General features: G+C 39.5%; 1 protein-coding gene across 2 annotated transcripts in view; it reads right to left on the bottom strand.

The window, feature by feature from the left end:
- Nucleotides 1-21,979, bottom strand: part of gabra3 (gamma-aminobutyric acid type A receptor subunit alpha3) — a 166,270-nt gene that overhangs the window by 12,483 nt on the left and 131,808 nt on the right. For both annotated transcript variants that reach the window (XM_057820346.1, XM_057820347.1), the window contains exons 5-9: nt 11,482-11,702; nt 10,320-10,402; nt 7,555-7,698; nt 5,636-5,788; nt 217-422 (exon numbers count right to left, since the gene is read on the bottom strand). In XM_057820346.1, the coding sequence (XP_057676329.1) occupies nt 217-422; nt 5,636-5,788; nt 7,555-7,698; nt 10,320-10,402; nt 11,482-11,702 (807 nt within the window). The remainder of the gene's footprint in view (nt 1-216; nt 423-5,635; nt 5,789-7,554; nt 7,699-10,319; nt 10,403-11,481; nt 11,703-21,979) is intronic.

The raw sequence follows: 21,979 nt of genomic DNA, 5'->3' as shown, positions 1-21,979 counted from the left end.
TGGACATTCAGCGCTGTAAATAGCAGCCAATGATTTCAATTCAGTTTCATTTTACTTACAGTCCTGTCCACCTGGGCGAAATTTTCAACCAAAATATCATTGTAAAAGATGCAAGTCTTTGAGGTGAGGTTAAAGTGGATAACCAGAGACCTGAATTCTGCCACTTTGCCGGACATATTCACTGTCAGTTATCAATTTTCAACAGGAATCACTCACCCTGACTTCCATGCCCTCTTTTTTCCCATCCCAGGCCCAGCTGCGCTTGGTGAAGTAGTTGACTGTAGCAAACTCAATCAATGCAGAGAAGACAAAGGCATAGCACACTGCCATGAACCAGTCCATGGCTGTAGCATAGGCAACCTTGGGGAGGGAGTTGCGGGCACTGATGCTTAGGGTCGTCATGGTGAGGACAGTGGTGACCCCTGAGAAAAGAATAATAAAACATCAGGAGAGACTTGTTAAATATTTGGCTGCCATTGATGGCAATAAACATCCAATCAATCTAAACTGGAAGGTTTATTCTCTACTAGACCTCCCACTTCAAGTGAGCTGGACGTTTACTCGTGAAAAATAATTTAAAATTCACAGCAGAAGGCTGAAAAAAAGCCACATGATTGGACGCCTATCATTGTCAATGGCACTGAAAGAGTTACTGTGCTCAGAAAAGTAATTTTTAATCTGATTAGAGATTTGGTTATAGTAACGTATTTGATTAATTATCTTAAGGATATATAGATAGACAACTTTTCAAAACATAGTCATACCAATGGGAAATATATAGCCTTCAGTTAATAGAGTAGAAAAGAACTCATTAATGCACAGCAGAGAATATGCAAAGCTCCTTACAGAGTAGTTGGCGCTGAGGTTCAAATTATAACTTTGAGGCAAGAGAGATTTATATATACAATAATTTTCGGATTATAGACAAGTTTCCGAGGTACTTCCGCTTAATTCTGCATTTCTGCTCGCGACTTCTGTTTTACACTTTCTCTAACCAAAACAACAGCGGAGCTGGAGTGGCATCACTCATCAAAATCCCTAAAAAAAAGACTATTTGGAAATATTGCATCCATCTGCAATCATCAAGACATTGGAGGACAATGAAGGCAGATGTGGAACCAAGCCCGTGCCACCACAAAGACCAAGTGTTTATGCAGCCACTTTGCTGCTGTCTTAGGTATGTTCTTCATATCCCTACATTTTTATCCCTGCACTTTCATGTGTCCAGTGGTCCAAAAATACTAAAGCTAAAATCTTGCGCATGAAATGAATTGTTGTCTTTGATATTGTTGCTATGATGATGATTGTAATTATGATGATGTTAAATATTATTTACTACAACTGCCTTGGTTGCAACATATGCTATCTGCTGCTAGCCTGCTGCTAATCAGTACGTGTATGTATATGTTCACTTGGACGACAATTCTTTTTTTTCATAGCTGAGACATCATTTGCCTTGCGCAATCAAGTAACACAACGATAAAGAAATAGAAAACAAAACACTCATCTACTACAAGTCATACCCTAAAAGTTGTTCCCAAACCGGTCCTCAAGGACCCCTGTGGGTCCTGGTTTTTGGTCCTACCGATCGAGCACAGCCCATATAACCAGTGAGGTTTCTGCTAAAACAAGCAGCACCTGACTACAATCAACTGATTACACTTGTAAAACCCCAGATTGGTACACATGTGTCGTCCTGCTTTGTTGGTAAAAAAAATCCAGCACCCACAGCGTCCCGATGTGGAATAGTTTGGGAACCCCTGCCCTAAATGCATCAATGGAAGTGTTACAAGTTTTTGTTCGTTTGTTTACAGGTAGAAAATGGTAGGTAGGCAATGGAGGACAACTTGATGTACCTCACAACACTTACTGTAAGTTGATGGACATGTATATATTAGGGACGATTAAAATCGAGTTAATTACAGCTTAAAAATTAATTAATCGTAATTAATCACAATTAATCACAATTTAAACCATCTATAAAATATGCCATATTTTTCTGTAAATTATTGTTGGAATGGAAAGATAAGACACAAGATGGATATACATTCAACATACGGTACATAAGGACTGTATTTGTTTATTATTAGGGCTGTCAAACGATTAAAATTTTTAATCGAGTTAATTACAGCTTAAAAATTAATTAATCGTAATTAATCGCAATTAATCGCAATTCAAACCATCTATAAAATATGCCATATTTTTCTGTAAATTATATATATATTCTGTAAAATAAATTGTTGGAATGGAAAGATAAGACACAAGATGGATATATACATTCAACATACAGTACAAAAGGACTGTAGTGGGCATTTCACTCTACTGTCATTTAAATCTGTCTATGCTGTCCTCACTCCGAAGCGTCTACTTTTTCCAAAGCTAGACAGCTAGTGAACGACGCCTTAATAATTAGACTTCTTCCTTTTTCATCTGATTTATTAATAAAATGGCCTCAAACCATTGTCCTCTTTAGACCGTCGTAAAACTACAAAAAAAAAGTACACAAGCATTGCATTAGCAACAACGTTAGCTTAGCACGCTATACAGGTTCACTAAACATAAACAAAAAGCGTCTCATACAAAAAATATAACATTTCGCTTACTAACATAATATGTACATTCTTTACAACAACCATACTTACGGACAAATCTTGTCCAAGGATCATATAAGCACAACATTATCAGCCCGAGACGTCGTGCAGCCATAATGAACTGGAAAGAAAACAATAAACCATGTCGCAAAGCGACCACAAGAGTTCGCTGTTGGACAGCACAAAAAGTCTTGCTGTAAAACTTACCAAAAGGCAGAATACTTTCTGAGCGGGACATGTGCGTTAATTGCGTCAAATATTTTAACGTGATTAATTAAAAAAATTAATTAACGCGCGTTAACGCGATAATTTTGACAGCCCTATTTATTATAACAATAAATCAACAAGATCGCATTAACATTATTAACATTCTGTTAAAGCGATCCATGGATAGAAAGACTTGTAGTTCTTAAAAGAAAAATGTTTGTACATGTTATAGAAATTTTATATTAAAACCCCTCTTAATGTTTTCGTTTTAATAAAATTTGTAAAATTTTCAATCAAAAAATAAACTAGTAGCCCGCCAGTAGTGATGTCAATAATTACACAATGCTCATGGGTGCTGAAGCCTATAAAATCAGTTGCACCCAAGTGCCAGCAGAGGGCGGCAAAACTCCATAAAACACAATTAACAATTGAGCGTTTCACTGTACCATCATTTAAATGTGTCTGAGCGGGGCATCTGCGTTAATTGCGTCAAATATTTTAACGTGATTAATTAAAAAAAACTAATTACCGCGCGGTAACGCGATAATTTTGACAGCCCTAATATATATATATATATATATATATATATATATATATTCATTCATTCATTCATTCAATTTCCATGCCGCTTTTCCTCACGAGGGTCGCGGAGGTGCTGGAGCCTATCCCAGCTAACTACGGGCAGTAGGCAGGGGACACCCTGAACTGGTTGCCAGCCAATCGCAGGGCACAAGGAGACATACAACCATTCACGCACACACTCATACCTATGGACAATTTAGAGTGTTCAATCAGCCTACCATGCATGTTTTTGGGATGTGGGAGGAAACGGGAGTTCCCGGAGGAAACCCACGCAGGCACGGGGAGAACATGCAAACTCCACACAGGAAGGCCGAACTGTGAGGCAGACGTGCTAACCACTCAGCCACCGTGCCGCCTATATATATATATATACATATATGGTTTATTGTTTTCTTGCCAGTTCAATATGGCTGCACGACGTCTTGGGCTGACGCCTACATTGTAATGTTGTGCTTATATGATTCTTGGACAAGATTTGTCCGTAAGTATGGTTGTTGTAAATAATGTACATATTATGTTAGTAAGCGAAATGTTATATTTTTTGTATGAGACGCTTTTTGTTTATGTTTAGTGAATCTGTATAGCGTGCTAAGCTAACGTTGTTGCTAATGCAATGCTTGTGTACTTTTTTTTTTGTAGTTTTACTACGGTATAGAGAGGACAATGGTTTGAGACCATTTTATTAATAAATCAGATGAAAAAGGAAGAAGTCTGATTATTATGGCGTCGTTCACTAGCTGTCTAGCTTTGGAAAAAGTAGACGCTTCGAAGTGAGGACAGCATAGACAGATTTAAATGACAGTAGAGTGAAATGCCCACTACAGTCCTTATGTACCGTATGTTGAATGTATATATCCATCTTGTGTCTTATCTTTCCATTCCACCAATTTATTTTACAGAATATATATATAATTTACAGAAAAAATTGCATATTTTATAGATGGTTTGAATTGTGATTAATTGCGATTAATTACAATTAATTAATTTTTAAGCTGTAATTAACGCGATTAAAAATTTTAATCGTTTGACAGCCCTAATATATATATATATATATATATATATACACACACACACACACATATATATATATATATATATACACACATATATATATATACACATATATATACACACATATTAGGGCTGTCAAAATTATCGCGTTAACAGGCGGTATTTGTGTTTATATGTACATGTGTGATGAGTTCATAATACCATAACTATAAACAGATGAATAATACCTTGCAGTATTTCCTTGTAACAACAAAATCTGTGTCAGCCCTTCTGCAATCGGCAACTGTAATATTATTTGTAATTTTGCCTCAGTTTGGTCACTCAAGTGGCCGGCGTATAGATCTACACCTTATGTTAACACAGGCTGCTCAGATTGTTAGAATTTTGTCCACGAACGATCAACGAAGTGATAACAACAAACGCACAGCACAGAAAGCCCTGGAGCTTCATCTACGCCGTGCTGAATCAATTTTTGGAGATTCCATGGTTCCTCTGGTTTGATTTTGCAGTTTTAACTTTGTCTACACACTGCTTACTTCAACCGCATTTCATGTTGTTCTGTCTAAACCGGAAGTCCGTAGTAGACAATGTCAAAGATGGCGCTGCCCATGTTTTCCTCAGGAAACTTGTCTATAACCCTGTGGTTTACAGTGTGGTGTGACTTATATGTTTTTTTATTCTTATTTTTAAGCTGGCTAATGATCTTTTGCTGTGCATATTCCTGCGGCTTATAGTCCATCGCGGTTTATATCTGAGCCACGACTGTTTCATAGTCAAAATTGGTGGCTGCGGCTTATAGTCAGTTGCACTTTATAGCCATACAGCAAAAAAAACAAAACAAAAAAACCCAATAATGATTCATAACAAAAAAAAAATTTTTTTTTGCTAATATATGTTTTTATAATAACCAAAAATACTTAATTGACCTATAAAAGGTTGAACGTCTTCAGAGTCAATTTTTTTTAATTACCAAAACTTGCCCTATATAGGGTTAAAGGTCTTCAGTGTCAACTTTTGAATAGCGTTTTACCATAGTGAAAGGGTATGATTAGCTGATACTGTATGCCAGCACAATCAAATGATATCAATGCTACCTATTGAATGAAATAATTTCTGCACATTTCTTTTTCTCTTACCTCACCTTTTGAAAACTTCTATTCACCCGGCCAGCCTCTCAGACCTCAGTTATTATTTAGTGCGTTCTGGAATGCATAGGGGAAAAAAAAAAAAAAAATGGCACTCACCAAATACGGTTCGTGCGGGAACTGATTCTCTGTTTAACCAGAAGGACACCTGTGACAGTATGACTGTCATGATGCAGGGAAGATAGGTTTGAATCACAAAATATCCAATTTTCCTTTTCAAATGGAAATATGTTGTCATCACTACATATTCCCCTGAGTAAAGAAGAGGACAGAAAAAATAAGATGAATGAATGAGACATTGCAAATCATCAGTTAAACTGTCATATTACAAAACTGGACAACACAGGCTGACAATTACCGTATTTTTCGGACTATAAGTCACAGTTTTTATCAGAGTTTGGCTGGGGGTGCGACTTATACTCAGGAGCGACTTATGTGTGAAATTATTAACACATTATAATATCATTTCACATGTTATCTTGGTGTTTTGGAGTGACACTGATGGTTTGGTAAACTTGTTAGCATGTTCTTTATGCTGTAGTTATCTGAATAACTCTTAATAGCTATGGCCACGTTCGCGTTCTGCCTTTGGCAATGTGTGTTTAATTGTATTATTGACTTTTTTATATTGAAATGCATGCTTTTAGTTTGTGGCGCTTTCACGCCCACGTGGGGGCGCACTCGCACTTGTTTACGCAAAGAAGATCGCTCACACGCCAGAAGAAGACGGATAGCTTCGCAGTGTCTCTGAGTGAGTGGGCGAGAGAGAGAGACTCTGCTGCGAACCTACGTTCATTGTTTATGCTTGTAAAATATCTCTACAGAGGCAACGCCTGTGTGTATCATCTTTTCTGTTGTTGTGTGTTTTCCACCCGCGATCGGACACTTAGAGCCAGTTGTGTGGTTGTTTGAACGATATGCTAATGCCAGCGAACGCATGCTAACCGTTTGTGTCATTGCTGTAATAGCCCCTAATTATCATTTATTTACGTTGATGCAAATCTGTTTGGTATCGAGGACGAAATTGATTCTGCAAATTATACGGACGTCCAGCATCGTCATTTGGGAGTTTAGCTCGCTGCATAGCCAGGACCGAGCCGTAGCGTCCTGGTGAGGACATATTCGCATTTCGTTGTTCATGCACTGTACAGTGTACAGTTATTCAGCATGTTGTTCTCTATTGTATTTTTATATTAAATTGCCTTTTAAAATGACATATCTGTTCTATGTGTTGGATTTTTATCAAGTAAAATTCCCCCCAAAATGCGACTTATACTCCGGAGCGACTTATATATGTTTTTTTTTCTCTTCGTTGGGCATTTTATGGCTGGTGCGACTTATACTTGGGAGCGACTTGTAGTCCGAAAAATACGGTAATATTAATTAATGCTGGAACGCTTGTACATATTCAATTCAGCACCGTATATTCATAGCACCGTTGTCATAGCATTTTCACACCCCTTTTTTCCTGTTTCAAGTACTCGTGCAAGCTCACTTTCTTTAAAAGCCTTGTGAGAGGAAAGTATTACTACTTGGCCTTTGCAATGCTTATTAAAGAAATCATTTAACAACCGACAACACTTTTCTTCGTCCAACAGGCCTTTGCACTTTGTGTAGCTTTCCTTCAAACCACCAAACAGCAAAACAATAAAGATAATCACAAAGTGTTCTCAGTAGAGTTTCTGGCTACACAGAGCACACTTTTTGCTTATCGAAAAAACAGGCCAAAGGGCACTGCAGGAAAGTGGTTTCATTGTTAGTTGGGTCTCAAAGCGCAGGTGAAATCTGCCACAGCTCTGTGACCCAGTGACATGCCTCCTGAGAGCCTCATGGAGCAAACAGCTTTACCTTTTAAAGAAGGAAAACGTTCACATATTACAGTCTTCTGGTTGCTTTATGTGTCCATCCAATTTAAATGCCTCTGAGATGCTCTTATATAACCACACCAGCACTGCAACCTATTCCACCTATTTCAATTGAAATAAAAGTATATTCTTTGTACTTTCCATGCATTGTACCTGTACTGGAACTTATGGTTTCTTTGCCAATAACGTGCCCCAGTAGGTCATACTGGTTGAGCCTGGAACCATCCTCAGCTACTGAAACGGACCGCTCATCTTCCTGAGTCCAGAGATAAATCACCTCATTGTTGGTATATGCATCTGGGAAGCAGTAGGCGCCAAACATGGATTAGAAGAGCATAAATTAGAAGTCATCAACTCAGTAATGATATTTTTTTTTGATTGCAAGTCCAAGAAAAAGGGAAGGCTTGATTTGTAAATGCATTATTTTCTATTTTTGGAATCCAAAGAAGTCAAGGGCAGTAATGTAATAATGCTAAAATGATCTTGAAATTTAGAGTACCACGGTTTGTACAACTATCAGCAAATCTAATTTAATGCTTTTTAATGCCACTTTAAACCAATTTAATGCCCACACCCAACTGCTGATAGTTTTACACAAATTGTAAGAAGAGTTGTCTGATAATGACTTTTTAGCCAATAACCATAATCCGGATATTGTCCACCTCCCAAAATCCGATACCGATATCAAACCAATTCCGATATTAAACTGAGACCGATACAGGCGGTCATGGACTTAACAATATAAGTACCGTAATTTTCGGACTATAAGCCGCTACTTTTTACCTTCATTTTGAATCCTGCGTCTTATAGACGAGTGCGGCTTATTTGTTGATTTATTTGGGTTAATATGTAACTATTTGACAGTGCTACACGCCGCCATAGGTGGCGTTGATTTATGTCAGTTCATATCCTGTTTTATTTTGGTGGGTTCCCTTTTGTTGCTCAGTGTTCACCTTTGTCAGCCTTGTCCTGCCTTCCCCTTAATCACCTGAGTGCCCACACCTGTGTATCATTAGCCCCAGGCCTTAAATTCCCCTCTTTTGCCTTGTCTTGTGCCAGTGCATTTTTCTTCTTAGAGAAGCTGTAAGAAGCTAAGACACAATCTTCAGTAAGTTTTGTTCTTGTCATGTTTTGTCCCAAGTCTACATTGCCGAAGATTTTATGTTGTTACTTTGGTTTATTTTGTACTTTGAAGCTGGCCTGTGTTACATGCCAGTACAATAAAACTCATTGGAAACTGCATTTCTTCCATCGTCTCTTGCATTTGAGTCCAGCCGTGTGTGCCCCCCGTGACAGACAGTTGCATCATAAGACTGTCAAAAGACAGTCATATTTACGACATGGCAGTATCATGGGCATTACTGAATGCTTATGACGATGCCATTAAGTGTCATCCAGCAAATAATGTCACTAACTCCATTTATGTCCAGCTCGGATCTTTTACATCCATTCAAAAGTGAGATAATTTGTCGGATAACACTAAATGACATCTGTCATAAGCATTCATTGATGCTCATGACAGTGTCATGTCATAATTATGATTGTTTCATGACATTCTTATGGCACCACTGTCAAATAAAGTGTTACCAAATAGCATAACTAGCAAATAATTAGCACTGAACATGAATTTTGATTGTTTTTTACCTCTGTAGAGCTGCAATGCATGTTAGAAGGCATGTTGGACAACAACAGTGTTGACAGGAGGTGGCAGCAGAGGTTGACTGTCTCCTCCAAGGGAGCAGTGATGGCCAAATGTGGCTTTTTGAAGCAATGAAGCTTTGCAGCCAATTAGTGTAAAGCTTCATGGTGGTTCACTTGATCTTTTGACAGTCATATGATGTCAAATATAGTGTTATAGGTTAATATCTTTTGGTTTAAATATCCCATAATACAGTGAGGACAGCTGCGGCTTATAGTCCAGTGCTGCTTATCTAATAACAAATGCCGTTTTTGTGTCAAATTCGGTGGGAGGCGGCTTATAGTCAGGGGCGCCTTTTAGTGCGAAAATTACGGTAATATCATAGCTAATTGTATTGTGATGCCCCACTGGATATTTTAATGATGATAAATGTAACAAGTTTTATTTTTTCCAATAAACATTTTGTAAAAAGTAAGGGAGCAACTTCAACTGAAGTCATGGAAAAAGTGCTTATATTGCACCTATTTTTATTGTTGAAATCAAAATAGTGCAAACATCAGTTTTTTTGGATCCAGTTCATGTACAAATTGCCAATAAGACACTGCTATATCACATATGGCTCACACAGTACTTCTGGCTCAAAATAACAAAAAAGGCATACAGCTTTAGTACAGTGAATGAGGTATGTAATGAGTTTATAAGTCATTATTTTTTAATCATTTATTGTTTATTTAATTTTTGCACCATGTATGCAAATGGTATGCTTACATAGTAAATCCTAAGCATCTTAGCTTGTAGACATCAAAAGGCATAACTGCTGTGCTAAGCTGTGACCAGCCCTTATACAGAGGTAGAAGGCTTCTATATTCACTTTCAAGGCAACAAGCATATTGGGCCAAAACCGATAATGAAAAACCGATGTCAATATTATCTGAAATTATTAAAAAAAATAAAAAATTATCAGCTGATATCAGACTACTTGAATTATATAAAAAATGTTTTTTAACAGTAAAGTTTACAATATTTTTATTGCCTCAAATATGTAATGCTTTTTAAAGCCTGAATTTGGACAAAATCGATCTAATGACTTTTAATGCTTTTTAATGACCCGCATTAACCCTGAGTACCATACTTTTCCTTGCCCCCCCTCCCCCCGTCCTTTTAAAACACATGGATTGCAGTCGAGTTGGGGGCTGTTTGTTGGAAAAGGACTAATTTGAAAGCACCCTTAAAGGCCAAGTTAAATGTAGTGCCAATTTTTCTTGTTGGTGTGACTTACAGCTTCCAAATTTCAGGGGACAGGCATGCGCGTCCATGGGGAAATCCTCCAGGTGCATGGGGCATTCAGCATGAATGGTCAACCTTATAGGGCGATGGATGAGGGTAATGGCAGGGAAAGTGAGGTCACAAGGGGTAAAAGGAAAAACCAGTTAGGAAATACGGCACTCGTCAACACACAAGCCAAGACACGACAGCTTCTGTGCATTTTTATGGTCACTTTTATTTGTTAACGTGAAGTTTAATGGGAATCAATATAGAAGAATCAATGTGCTGTTGGCTGATTATACGAACAGGCAACACTTGGTTGAAATGTTTCGACACAGAAACAAATTAAAACAGGCATTGAAAAGCCAAAACTGGATCTGTAATGGAAAGGAATAAAATTAAATAATAAAAACCTTGCATATTTCTTAGTTGGGAATATAATCATTTCATTTGATGATTCAGTTCTTTTGGCATGAAAAAAAATTGTATTGATGGACTCAAAGTTTGTAATTAAAAAAAATATTCAGGGAATGTACTTACTCTGAATGCTGTCCCTTGTTAACATTTCAGATTTACTAATACATTTTTCATATCATCATCATTCTTAACCGCTTGTCCATGGTCACACGAAGAATCAGATCAACAATTGCTGACTTGGAGCAAAACAAAATGATCCCATACCTACACCGTTACTCTGCTTTGTGCCCTTTTACTTTTTTTATGGAGTGCAATCCTTTTTTATATATGACAAGTATAAAGACACAAATTGAATGCGCTGCTCTGGATTTTCATCAGTGGATTTTATTTTTCTCTGGAGACTAATTTTAGCCAATATATATGCACGTTAATAATCAGGAAGAGCGTAGGGACGCATAGAATGGTATGCTTGAACATTTTTTATTCTTTTGTCGCCATTAACGATGATTAATGTCCAACCTTGGGGCTCTTCTCATCTAGAATTGTGATTTTATATCTGTTTGTCACTAGTAAACGCGTAATCCACTGGAACTGGAATCCACTTCAAACACATTGGACGTCTATAACAGTAAATGATGGCCATTGATTCAAAAGGATTGTATTCTCAAGTCAATGTTTAACCAAAGTGTTATTATGCATCTAGATTCTACACACAAATTATACTGTTTAGCCGAGCATCCACAATGCACTAGATTTACCTCATAGTGTAGAGAAGAGTGCCGTTGTCAACTAATCGGAGAAGTTTGTTTGGAGTTGTCATGTTGTGAGCCACGGATTTCTTTCCGTTGTGAAAAAATGTGTCAGGCGTCCAGATCTTACTAGCCAAGAGGTTGTTGAGTGGTAACACCTGCATAGGCCCGTCAAATTTCAGTCTCTCATCCCTCCAACTCTGGCGGAAAAATACATCGATGGTGTACTCCTGTGGAAAGGGAGGGTGGAAGGGGTTAATCACGATAAAACATTCATAGTAACTGTTTAGTGCAGGGGTGTCCAAACTTTTTGCAAAGGGGGCCAGATTTTGTGTGGCAAAAATGTGGGGGGCCGACCTTGGCTGACGTCCTTTGCGTAGAACAATATATTTAAGCACATTTTAGCAAGCCATTATGTGTGTCAGATTTGCTTTATTATTTTTTTAAATTAATAATTTCAACAATCTCGCAACTAGCCTTTGTGGCGTTCTCTTTCGACTCAGTCTCTTGCGAAATACCACTGCTGTGAAATTAAACTAGCTTCAAGTTGCTTCAATTTCTCGCTGTGTTTCTTCCCTGTAATCTTGTCGTACATGTCAGCGTGTCTTGTTTGGTAATATCGCCTCACATTGAACTCTTTAAAAACAGCGACTGTCTCTTTGCAAATGAGGCAGACACAGTTGTTGAGTATTTTAGTGAAGAAATAGTCCAGTTTCCACCTATCCTTGAGGCGTCGGCTGTCGCAGTCAACTTTTTCTTTTATTGATTGTCGCCACTTTAGAAAATTGGAAGTAAAGGGTCACACATGGTAATGTTGCTTAGAGTGCTGCTGTTTTTTAGTGGGTAAATGAGGAGCAGCATTTAGTGTGTAAGCTACTTCATATGCTGGTAGCACTACTGCTGACCACTGCTGGGGGCCGGATGAAATTTGACCACGGGCCGCATTTGGCCCCTGGGCTGGACTTTGGACATGTCTAGTTTAGTGTGAAAGGTCTACGCAGCAGCAAGGAGCCTGTGTACCCATATTTTTTTCACAGGCTGAAGGCCTGTCAAGGCGCTACTCTTTTTGAGGAACCTAACTTTGAAATCCCCCTCCTTCATTCGTTATCATCTTGAAACTTGGAAGGTATGCAGCATGGGCCAATATCTATTAAGAGCTTGATTTAAAAAAAAAAAAATCAGGACAGATTAATTTATTGCAGACTTATTGGTGCCTATGTTGCCTGTAGGTTACGAGTTAGTCAGTAGTTGGCATGTGCGCACAGCCTTCAGCCCTTAGTGTGCGGTAGCACATTCAGGCTTGTTTTTTCTAGTAAACCTCCCCTTGACAAGATTTATTTTTCATTGTTGCACAAGAAAGCCATAGCTTTGCACATTTTAAGGGGAAATAGGAGATTATAGGAGCAGGGGAAAGGCTATACTAGTTTTGGCGGGCACGGGGAGAGTCTAATCTCGTTCGAGAGCTACTGTACCACTCAAACCGCTTGGAGATATAACTATGAGCCGGGAGTAGTTTGAAATCCCCTCTGAAACTAATACAGTTCCTTCCTTTATTGTTTTTATGCTGTTACTTTTAAATCTGTCTGCCTAAATAGCGTATAAACCCCTCCGCCAACTCACGTCAACGAGTTGTGACGTGAAGGTGGCACCACTATCGATTCCAACATGTTTCTCTTTTGTGGAGCCTCCCTTTCCAGGCCAATGTACCCTGCCGGGTGTTAAATTTTACTTTCCTTCAGAGCTCCTAGAGACCCCTTACCAACCTTCCTCTAACTCAATGCTTCTCAGTTAATTTCTGTTACCCCCCCCCCCCCAGGAAGAGACGTAAACGTTTCAAACCCCCCCCCCCCCCAAACTCTCTGCCCCCACTATAAATAGTATCATTTGCCTATAAATTTATAAGTACCGTATTTTTCGGACAATAAGTCACATTTGTTATCATACTTTGGCTTGGGGTGCGACTTATACTCTGGAGCTGGAACGACTTATGTGGGAAATTATTAACACATTATTATATCATTTCACATGTTATTTTGATGTTTTGGAGTGACATTGATGGTTTGGGAAACTTGTTAGCATGTTCTTTATGCTATAGTTATCTGAATAACTTTTTAATAGCTATGTTACGTTAACATACCGGCTACATTCGCATTTTGTTGTTCATGCATCATGTAAGGTTATCATACTGTAAACTTATTCTGCATGTTGTTCTCTATTGTATTTTTATTTTAAATTGCCTTTCAAGATGATATATCTGTTCTATGTGTTGGATTTTATCAAGTAAATTTCCCCCCAAAATGCAACTTATACTTCGGTGCAACTTATGTATTATGTTTTTTTTCCCTCATTGTGCATTTTTGGGCTGATGCGACTTATACTCAGGTGCGACTTATAGTCGGAAAAATACGGTACTCCTCTGCATAACATTGTGTCCTTTTTGATATTAAAGAAAAAAGTAATATAGATCAACCTACAATAAAGTATACATTTATTAACATTGTTTTGTTTGTAACAGAAAAAACTTAAAGCGCATCAATTTGCCTGAATTAAAAAAAAAAAAAAAAAAAATCACATCCAAACAGTAAGAGTACACTCAATGTAATTTTTTTTAACCATTTGATACTGAAAAACAAAATTGATTAGCAACATTAAGTCATGAGGCTAATATGCCAAAAACTTTGACCGGAAAAACAAAAACTAATGGAATAAAATGACAGTGTCATTGGACAGTGGGACAGTTTTTACTTTTGCTGCATGCAGTATCAGCTCCTTTGCTATGATGCGGGGTTATTTTGCACTGAGCAACTGGTTATGCCACCTTATATGATGCTAGCAGTGCTCACTGGTTTGCTGATGTAACACTGACAAAGTGGGATGATTGCTGGCAATATTCGGCACGTTTTTGTTTAAAAACAAACAAAAAAAATCAAGCGGCTTATCAATGTGATTGGGGTCTAATGTCTTTAAGTGACATCCTAATTGATTTGGCTTCCTGCTGTCCGCTACAATCATTTTTAGACACAATAAACAGACTGGTCTTTCTTCATCTCCCACTGTATTAAAAGTCAAAGCCAAAAGCCAAACGTTACATACGCTTTGTCATATTTCCTCGTCTTAGCTCTTCATATCTCTAGTGCTCTTTGCTGTGTGCTCTTGTTTGGTTCAAAAATACTGTGCCATGAGAGTGCCACTGCCACCCACTGAGTGGATGTGCAATTACACTTTATTCTAGTATGGCAAAAAATTATGTTCCCCGAGGTCACATGCAGTCACCCCCGGCTTCGCTCTACGCCCCCCACTATTTGAAAAGTACTGCTCTAACTGATAGGGTCACCCACTCAGCCTGCGTCTTAATCAGAGCCCTGTTCCGAGGGGGTGAATACTTTAATAGGATGGTCTCTGAGAGAGATTCACCTAGGTCAGGGACCAGCAGCCTGCTGCTCTAGACCCACATGCGGCTCTTTAGCGCTGCCCTAGCCCTAGAGCTCACTGGAGCTTTTTCATAAATGTTTGAAAATGGAAAAAGTTGCAGGATGGAGATATATTTTTAGTTTTATTATGGTTTTTGTAGGACAAACATGACACAAATATTCTCCTAATTCATTAATATTGTTATGAAATTAAACTTGAGGTGGCATTATACAACAGAGTAGTCACATGTTGCGTCATTCTCTATAGGATGTACTGCAGGGAAATCAAACATTTACTCTATTTTCCAAACAATAAGGCGCATCTTCACTGAATGGCCTATTTTAAAAGTTTTGAGGTATAGGGCACGCTGCATTCTAAGGCGCAGTAGTCGTAGTAGTAGTAGTAGTAGTACTAGTGGTTGGCGTTGCATTATGCATCCACAAGATAGAGCTGAGCTAAACGAAATTCATGCCAATGATTAACCAATATTGATCCATATATAAGGCACATAAGATTATAAGGCACACTTTCGACTTTTGAGAAAATTAAAATCTTTCAGGTGTGCCTTATAGTGCGGAAAATACTGTAGTCATGAAGGCTCATTATATATTTGTAGCCAACTTAGTCATTTTGAAAGTAGGCTAATATTAAGTAGTTAATATAGATACATACAGCATGTGTTGTCTTCATTATAAGGCATATATGAGGCTTTCATTTTTTTGCGGCTCCAGACATACAGTGGGGCAAATAAGTATTTAGTCAACCACTAATTGTGCAAGTTCTCCCACTTGAAAATATTAGAGAGGCCTGTAATTGTCAACATGGGTAGACCTCAACCATGAGAGACAGAATGTGGAAAAAAAAAAACAGAAAATCACATTGTTTGATTTTCAAAGAATTTACTTCCAAATTAGAGTGGAAAATAAGTATTTGGTCAATACTAAAAGTTCATCTCAATACTTTGTCATGTACCCTTTGTTGGCAATAACGGCGGCCAAATGTTTTCTGTAACTCCTCACAAGCTTTTCACACACTGTTGCTGGTATTTTGGCCCATTCCTCCATGCAGATTTCCTCTAGAGCAGCAATGTTTTGGGGCTGTCGTTGGGCAACACGGACTTTCAACTTCCTCCACAGATTTTCTATGAGGTTGAGATCTGGATGGAGACTGGCTAGGCCACTCCAGGACCTTGAAATGCTTCTTACGAAGCCACTCCTTTGTTGCCCTGGCTGTATGTGTGGGCTCTGGTGTCCTTCGACAGTTCTTTGGTCTTGGCCATAGTGGAGTTTGGAGTGTGACTGACTGAGATTGTGGACAGGTGTCTTTTATACTGATAATGAGTTAAAACAGGTGCCATTAATACAGGTAAAGAGGGGAGCCTCATTAGACCTTGTTAGAAGAAGTTAGACCTCTTTGACAGCCAGAAATCTTGCTTGTTTCTAAGTGACCAAATACTTATTTTCCACTCCTAATTTGGAAATAAATTCTTTAAAAATCAAACAATGTGATTTTCTGTTTTTTTTTTTTTTCCCTCCATATTCTGTCTCTCATGGTTGAGGTTTACCCATGTTGACAATTACAGGCCTCTGTAATCTTTTCAAGTTGGAGAACTTGCACAATTGGTGGTTGACTAAATACTTATTTGCCCCACTGTATTTTTTTTTTGCTCCAATATGGCTCTTTTAACATTTTGAGTTTCCGACCCCTGGCCTAGGTGCTCAGACATAATGCCTAACAATGCTCCATTTTGCATCACATACACAAGGAATGTAAGGTTAAAAGACCCACACAGTTATTTCTTGACAAATTATGGCTTGAATATGTCATTAAATAGCTTCCAAATAAGATAAAGATTAAAGTAAGATGCAGCCCTTCAAAAGTGTGCTAAATGTGTAGTAGTTCAAGTTCCATCTGAAGGAATTGGTGTCCTGGCACCAAGCCTCCTCATTAGCTGTGTATGTCAGCTCTGCAGACTTGTGTGATCGATGATTTTACTTTTTCTGTTGCATTCAAAGGCTTCTTGGTGAGCAATCATGTAGAACTGACGGCTCCGTGGGTGAAAATCAAAAACGGGTGATCATTATCATTTCCAAGTGGCTTCAAAAACAAGGCCATCATCCTCAGCATGGGATTTGTAAAGCCTCTACTCAACACATCAAAATAGCATCTCTAAACAGTAAAAATTGGATGTGTTCTAATGTCTCTGATAGCTTATCGCCCTGCCAAACAACTTGGAACAATTATACTGTTTTGGCTAGAACCCAGCTCTTAAAATAACACATATTATTTTGGTTTTACAAGTTAATTTCAAACAAACAAACATACAAAAACAAATGTTGATCCTAACCTCTAATTTATGTTATTGTTTATTTGGAGGATAGAGCTAGGATGGAGGCAGTAAGTTCATGAATACCAATAGATAGTGAAACTTATCCATCTGCTATTATGCTAATCACATCAGATTAGATATTGGTTGTTTGCTCATCACAAACAAGTGATGGTTGCAGGCAAATAAAAAAACAGATGAATACATATTGACACCAGAGGGCAGTTGTTTTAATGATTCCTTCCAAAAAACAGAAAAATGATCAAAGGACAAAATACTGAAGACAATGCATTCCTATTGGTAGACAAGTCACAATTGACTGTAAGACAAAACGGGTATTTTAAAGCCTTTTTTTTTTTTTTTTTTGGTGGGGTGTGTTTGCATGTCTTTTTTTAGTACTCACAATTTACCATCTAGTCCAGTGGTCCCCAACCTGTTTTGCACCACGGCCTTTTTTTCACGAACCAACAATGTGTGGCAGAAAATTACAGTAAATATAAACTAACATGACGGAGCGAACATAAACTACAAACAATATTTGGAGGGAAAATGTAACTCACCACACGCTGAATAAACCTTTTTTAACAGCACCGTCTCGTGAGGTTGACGGCAAATCTCCTCAATTGCAGGCATAATGAGTTCTCCTCCAATTGTGAAAGTTTTCATGGCTTTCGCAATACAGTTCGCCAAGAGTTATGATGCGCTCAGTGCATTCACTTTTGTTCATGCTTAGTCTCTACGAGCCGAAGCAGCTTTGAAGGCTTCATTGCCAAATTTGCTAATTCTGGTCACATATGATGCAGAGTTAAATTGCTAGCTTTTATGCACATAATATGCAAAATGGACTCGGTTGTAGGCTCCTCTTCCGGCTCAGCAGTGAGTGGCCTTTTCCATGTAAAAAAAGCTTTCCTATGACGTTGCCACACGCAGCATACAGGCAACAGCAGCTAACGTTACTGTTTACATTGACTGACGCTGGGCTGCTACAGGTGTACAAACACCCCAGTAATGGCGGCCAACCACTAGAGGACGACTACATAAATCGGATTAGTCAATAGAGGAGACAGGCATCTTGATGTGTCAAGAAGGACAGGCCAGATTGCATTCGTTAACAAAATACTCATTATTTCTCTGGGGCCTGGTAGCAAATACACCATGGACCGTTACTGGTCCCCGGCACGGTGGTTGGGGGTGACTGATCTAGACTCTCTGCCAATGTGAATTGTTGTGCTTAGCCTGTTTTTCTGTTTATTGGCTTATTGGACAAATTGCATCAAACCAGTTTTGATGATAAGAGGTTACTTTTTCAGAGTTTAAGTAAATCATAATGGATGAGTTTTCGGTTGGGAGGCATTTTCATTTCTAATCCGATATACAGTGTATCACAAAAGTGAGTACACCCCTCGCATTTCTGCAGATATTTAAGTATTTTTTTTCACGGGACAACACTGACAAAATGACACTTTGACATAATGAAAAATAGTCTGCGTGCAGTTTATATAATAGAGTTAATTTATTTTCCCCTCAAAATAACTCAAAATATAGCCATTAATATCTAAACCCCTGGCAACAAAAGTGAGTGCACCCCTTAGAAACTGCGTACATCCCTAAATGTCCAAATTGAGTACTGCTTGTCATTTTCCCTCCAAAATGTCATGTGACTCGTTACAGGAGTGCTGTCAGCATTGCTACAGAGATTGAAAAGGTGGGGGGTTAGCCTGTTAGTGCTCAGACCATACGCCACACTCTACATCAAATTGGTGTGCAGGGCTGTCACCCCAGGAGGAAGCCTCTTCTGAAGACGGTACACAAGAAAGCCCATCCGTCTCATCAGACCATAGGACATGGTTCCAGTAATCCATGTGCTTTGTTGACATGTCTTCAGAAAACTGTTTGCGGGCTTTCTTTTGTACCGTCTAATAACTTACAGTGGGGCAAATAAGTATTTAGTCAACCACTAATTGTGCAAGTTCTCCCACTTGAAAATAATTCAGAGGCCTGTAATTGTCAACTAGGGTAAACCTCAACAATGAGAGACAGAATGTGGAACCCCCCCCCCCCCCCCCCCCCAGAAAATCACATTGTTTTTGTTTTTTAAAGAATTCATTTGCAAATCATGGTGGAAAATAAGTATTTAGTCAATACCAAAAGTTCATCTCAATACTTTGTTATGTACCCTTTGTTGGCAATAACAGGGGCCAAACATTTTCTGTAACTCTTCACAAGCTTTTCACACACTGTTGCTGGTATTTTGGCCCATTCTGTCTGTCATGGTTGAGGTTTACCCAAATTGACAATTACAGCCCTATCTAATACTTTCAAGTGGGAGAACGTGCACAATTAGTGGTTGACCAAATACTTATTTGCCCCACTGTAACTCTTATAAGCTGCATACAGACTACTTTTCATTGTGTCAAAGTGTCATTTTGTCAGTGTTGTCCCATGAAAAGATATACTTAAATACCAGCAGAAATGCGAGGGGTGTACTCACTTTTGTGATACACTGTACTAGATTCAATACTTTACATTGAATTTATACACATAATTATCAATTACTTGTCCCTGTACATCTTTTTAGATAAGATATAGGTTGAATACTTCATAAGGACTCTACAGTCTTTGCGGAGTATGTATTCAGACTGACTTGCCATAATTATCACATAGTTAACACTCGTAATTGTGTGCCTTTGTAAAAAAGTTGATGCACCCTTTCACCCCTCTCACTTGAGCTTCCTCTTGCTAGACTATTTTCTTCAGTGCTCACAGGGTTGATTATCTGCCAGTTTTCCCTTTTTTTTTTTTTTCATTTTATTCAATTCAGTTATAACTCAAGAACTAGGACAACCACATAAAACACCTTCCTTTTCGGCTGCCGCTCCATTTCAGCTTTTAGTCTTGCATTTATACATATTTTTACATAATAGCGAACGTTCTATCAAAGGGTGTTTCTTGCTGTCCTTTTTGAAGAAATGATTGGAGTTCTCAAGGTAAATCATAGTTTATTTACAGAAAATATGTCTTTTGGGTTTATGAGCAATTTTGATTTAAAAAAAAAAAAAAAAAAAAGCCACACACAAACTGTATTTGTTAACTACGGTTGTATTAAAGGTGCAGCAACCCCACATACACAGCCACTTTCAACAGAACGCCGAACATTAAAATTCTTCCTGAACATTTCCTCTCCACGACACTTTACAACTGAATGCATATTTGCTATTTCATTTGTGCAAGTGTGCCTAATGTTGTGACAGGTGATAAAACATACTGGACTGTCTCAGAAAATTAGAATACACAATATTCTAATTTTTTGAGACAGTCCTGTGTATATATACAGGACTGTCTCAGGAAATTAGAATACACAATATTCTAATTTCCTGACTGTCTCAGGAAATTAGAATATTGTGTAATTCTAATTTCCTGACTGTCTCAGGAAATTAGAATATTGTGTATCCCCCCATGAGTCATCACCTTATCGTGGTGGAGGGGTTTGCGTGTCTCAATGATCCTAGGAGCTATGTTGTCTGGGGCTTTAAGCCCCTGGTAGGGTCACCCATGGCAAACAGGTCCTAGGTGAGAGGCCAGACAAAGTATGGCTCAAAAAGACCCCTTATGATGAGCAAGATTATTGAACCCCAGTTTCCCTTGCCCGGACGCGGGTTACCGGGGCCCCCCTCTGGAGCCAGGCCTGGAGGTGGGGCTCGAAGGCAAGCGTCTGGTGGCCGGGCCTGTCCCCATGGGGCCCGGCCGGGCTCAGCCCGAAAAGGCAACGTGGGTTCCCCTTCCCATGGGCTCACCACCTGTGGGAGGGGCCAAAGGGGTCGGGTGCGTAGGGAGTTGGGCGGCAGCCAAAGGCGGGGGCCTTGGCGGTCCAACCCCCAGCTGCTGAAGCTAACTCTTGGGACATGGAATGTCACCTCTCTGGCAGGGAAGGAGCCTGAGCTGGTGTGTGAGGCAGAGAAGTTCCGACTAGATATAGTCGGACTCTCCTCCACACACAGCTTGGGTTTTGGTACCAATCCTCTCGAGAGGGGTTGGACTCTCTTCCACTCTGGAGTTGCCCATGGTGAGAGGCGCCGGGCAGGTGTGGGCATACTTATTGCCCCCCGGCTTGGCGCCTGTACGTTGGGGTTTACCCCGGTAGACGAGAGGGTAGCCTCCCTCCGCCTTCGGGTGGGGGGACGGGTTCTAACTGTTGTTTGTGCGTATGCACCGAACAGCAGTTCAGAATACCCACCCTTTTTGGAGTCCTTGGAGGGTGTGCTAGAGAGCGCCCCCTCTGGGGACTCCCTCGTTCTACTGGGGGACTTCAACGCTCACGTGGGCAATGACAGTGAGACCTGGAGGGGCGTGATTGGGAGGAACGGCCCCCCCGATCAGAACCCGAGTGGTGGTCTGTTATTGGACTTCTGTGCTCGTCACGGTTTGTCTATAACGAACACCATGTTCAAACATAGGGGTGTCCATATGTACACTTGGCACCAGGACACCCTAGGCCGCAGTTCGATGATCGACTTCGTAATCGTGTCATCGGACTTGCGGCCGCATGTTTTGGACACTCGGGTGAAGAGAGGGGCGGAGCTGTCAACTGATCACCACCTGGTGGTGTGTTGGCTCCGATGGCGGGGGAAGATGCTGGCCAGACCTGGCAGGCCCAAACGTATTGTGAGGGTCTGCTGGGAACGTCTGGCAGAATCCCCTGTCAGAAAGAGTTTCAACACCCACCTCCGGCAGAACTTCTCCCTTGTCCCGGGGGAGGTGGGGGACATTGAG

Source organism: Corythoichthys intestinalis, chromosome 18, assembly GCF_030265065.1.
Source record: "Corythoichthys intestinalis isolate RoL2023-P3 chromosome 18, ASM3026506v1, whole genome shotgun sequence".
NCBI lineage: Eukaryota > Metazoa > Chordata > Actinopteri > Syngnathiformes > Syngnathidae > Corythoichthys > Corythoichthys intestinalis.
The sequence above is the reverse complement of the archived record's forward strand: the minus strand, read 5'-3'. Positions and strand labels throughout refer to the sequence as shown.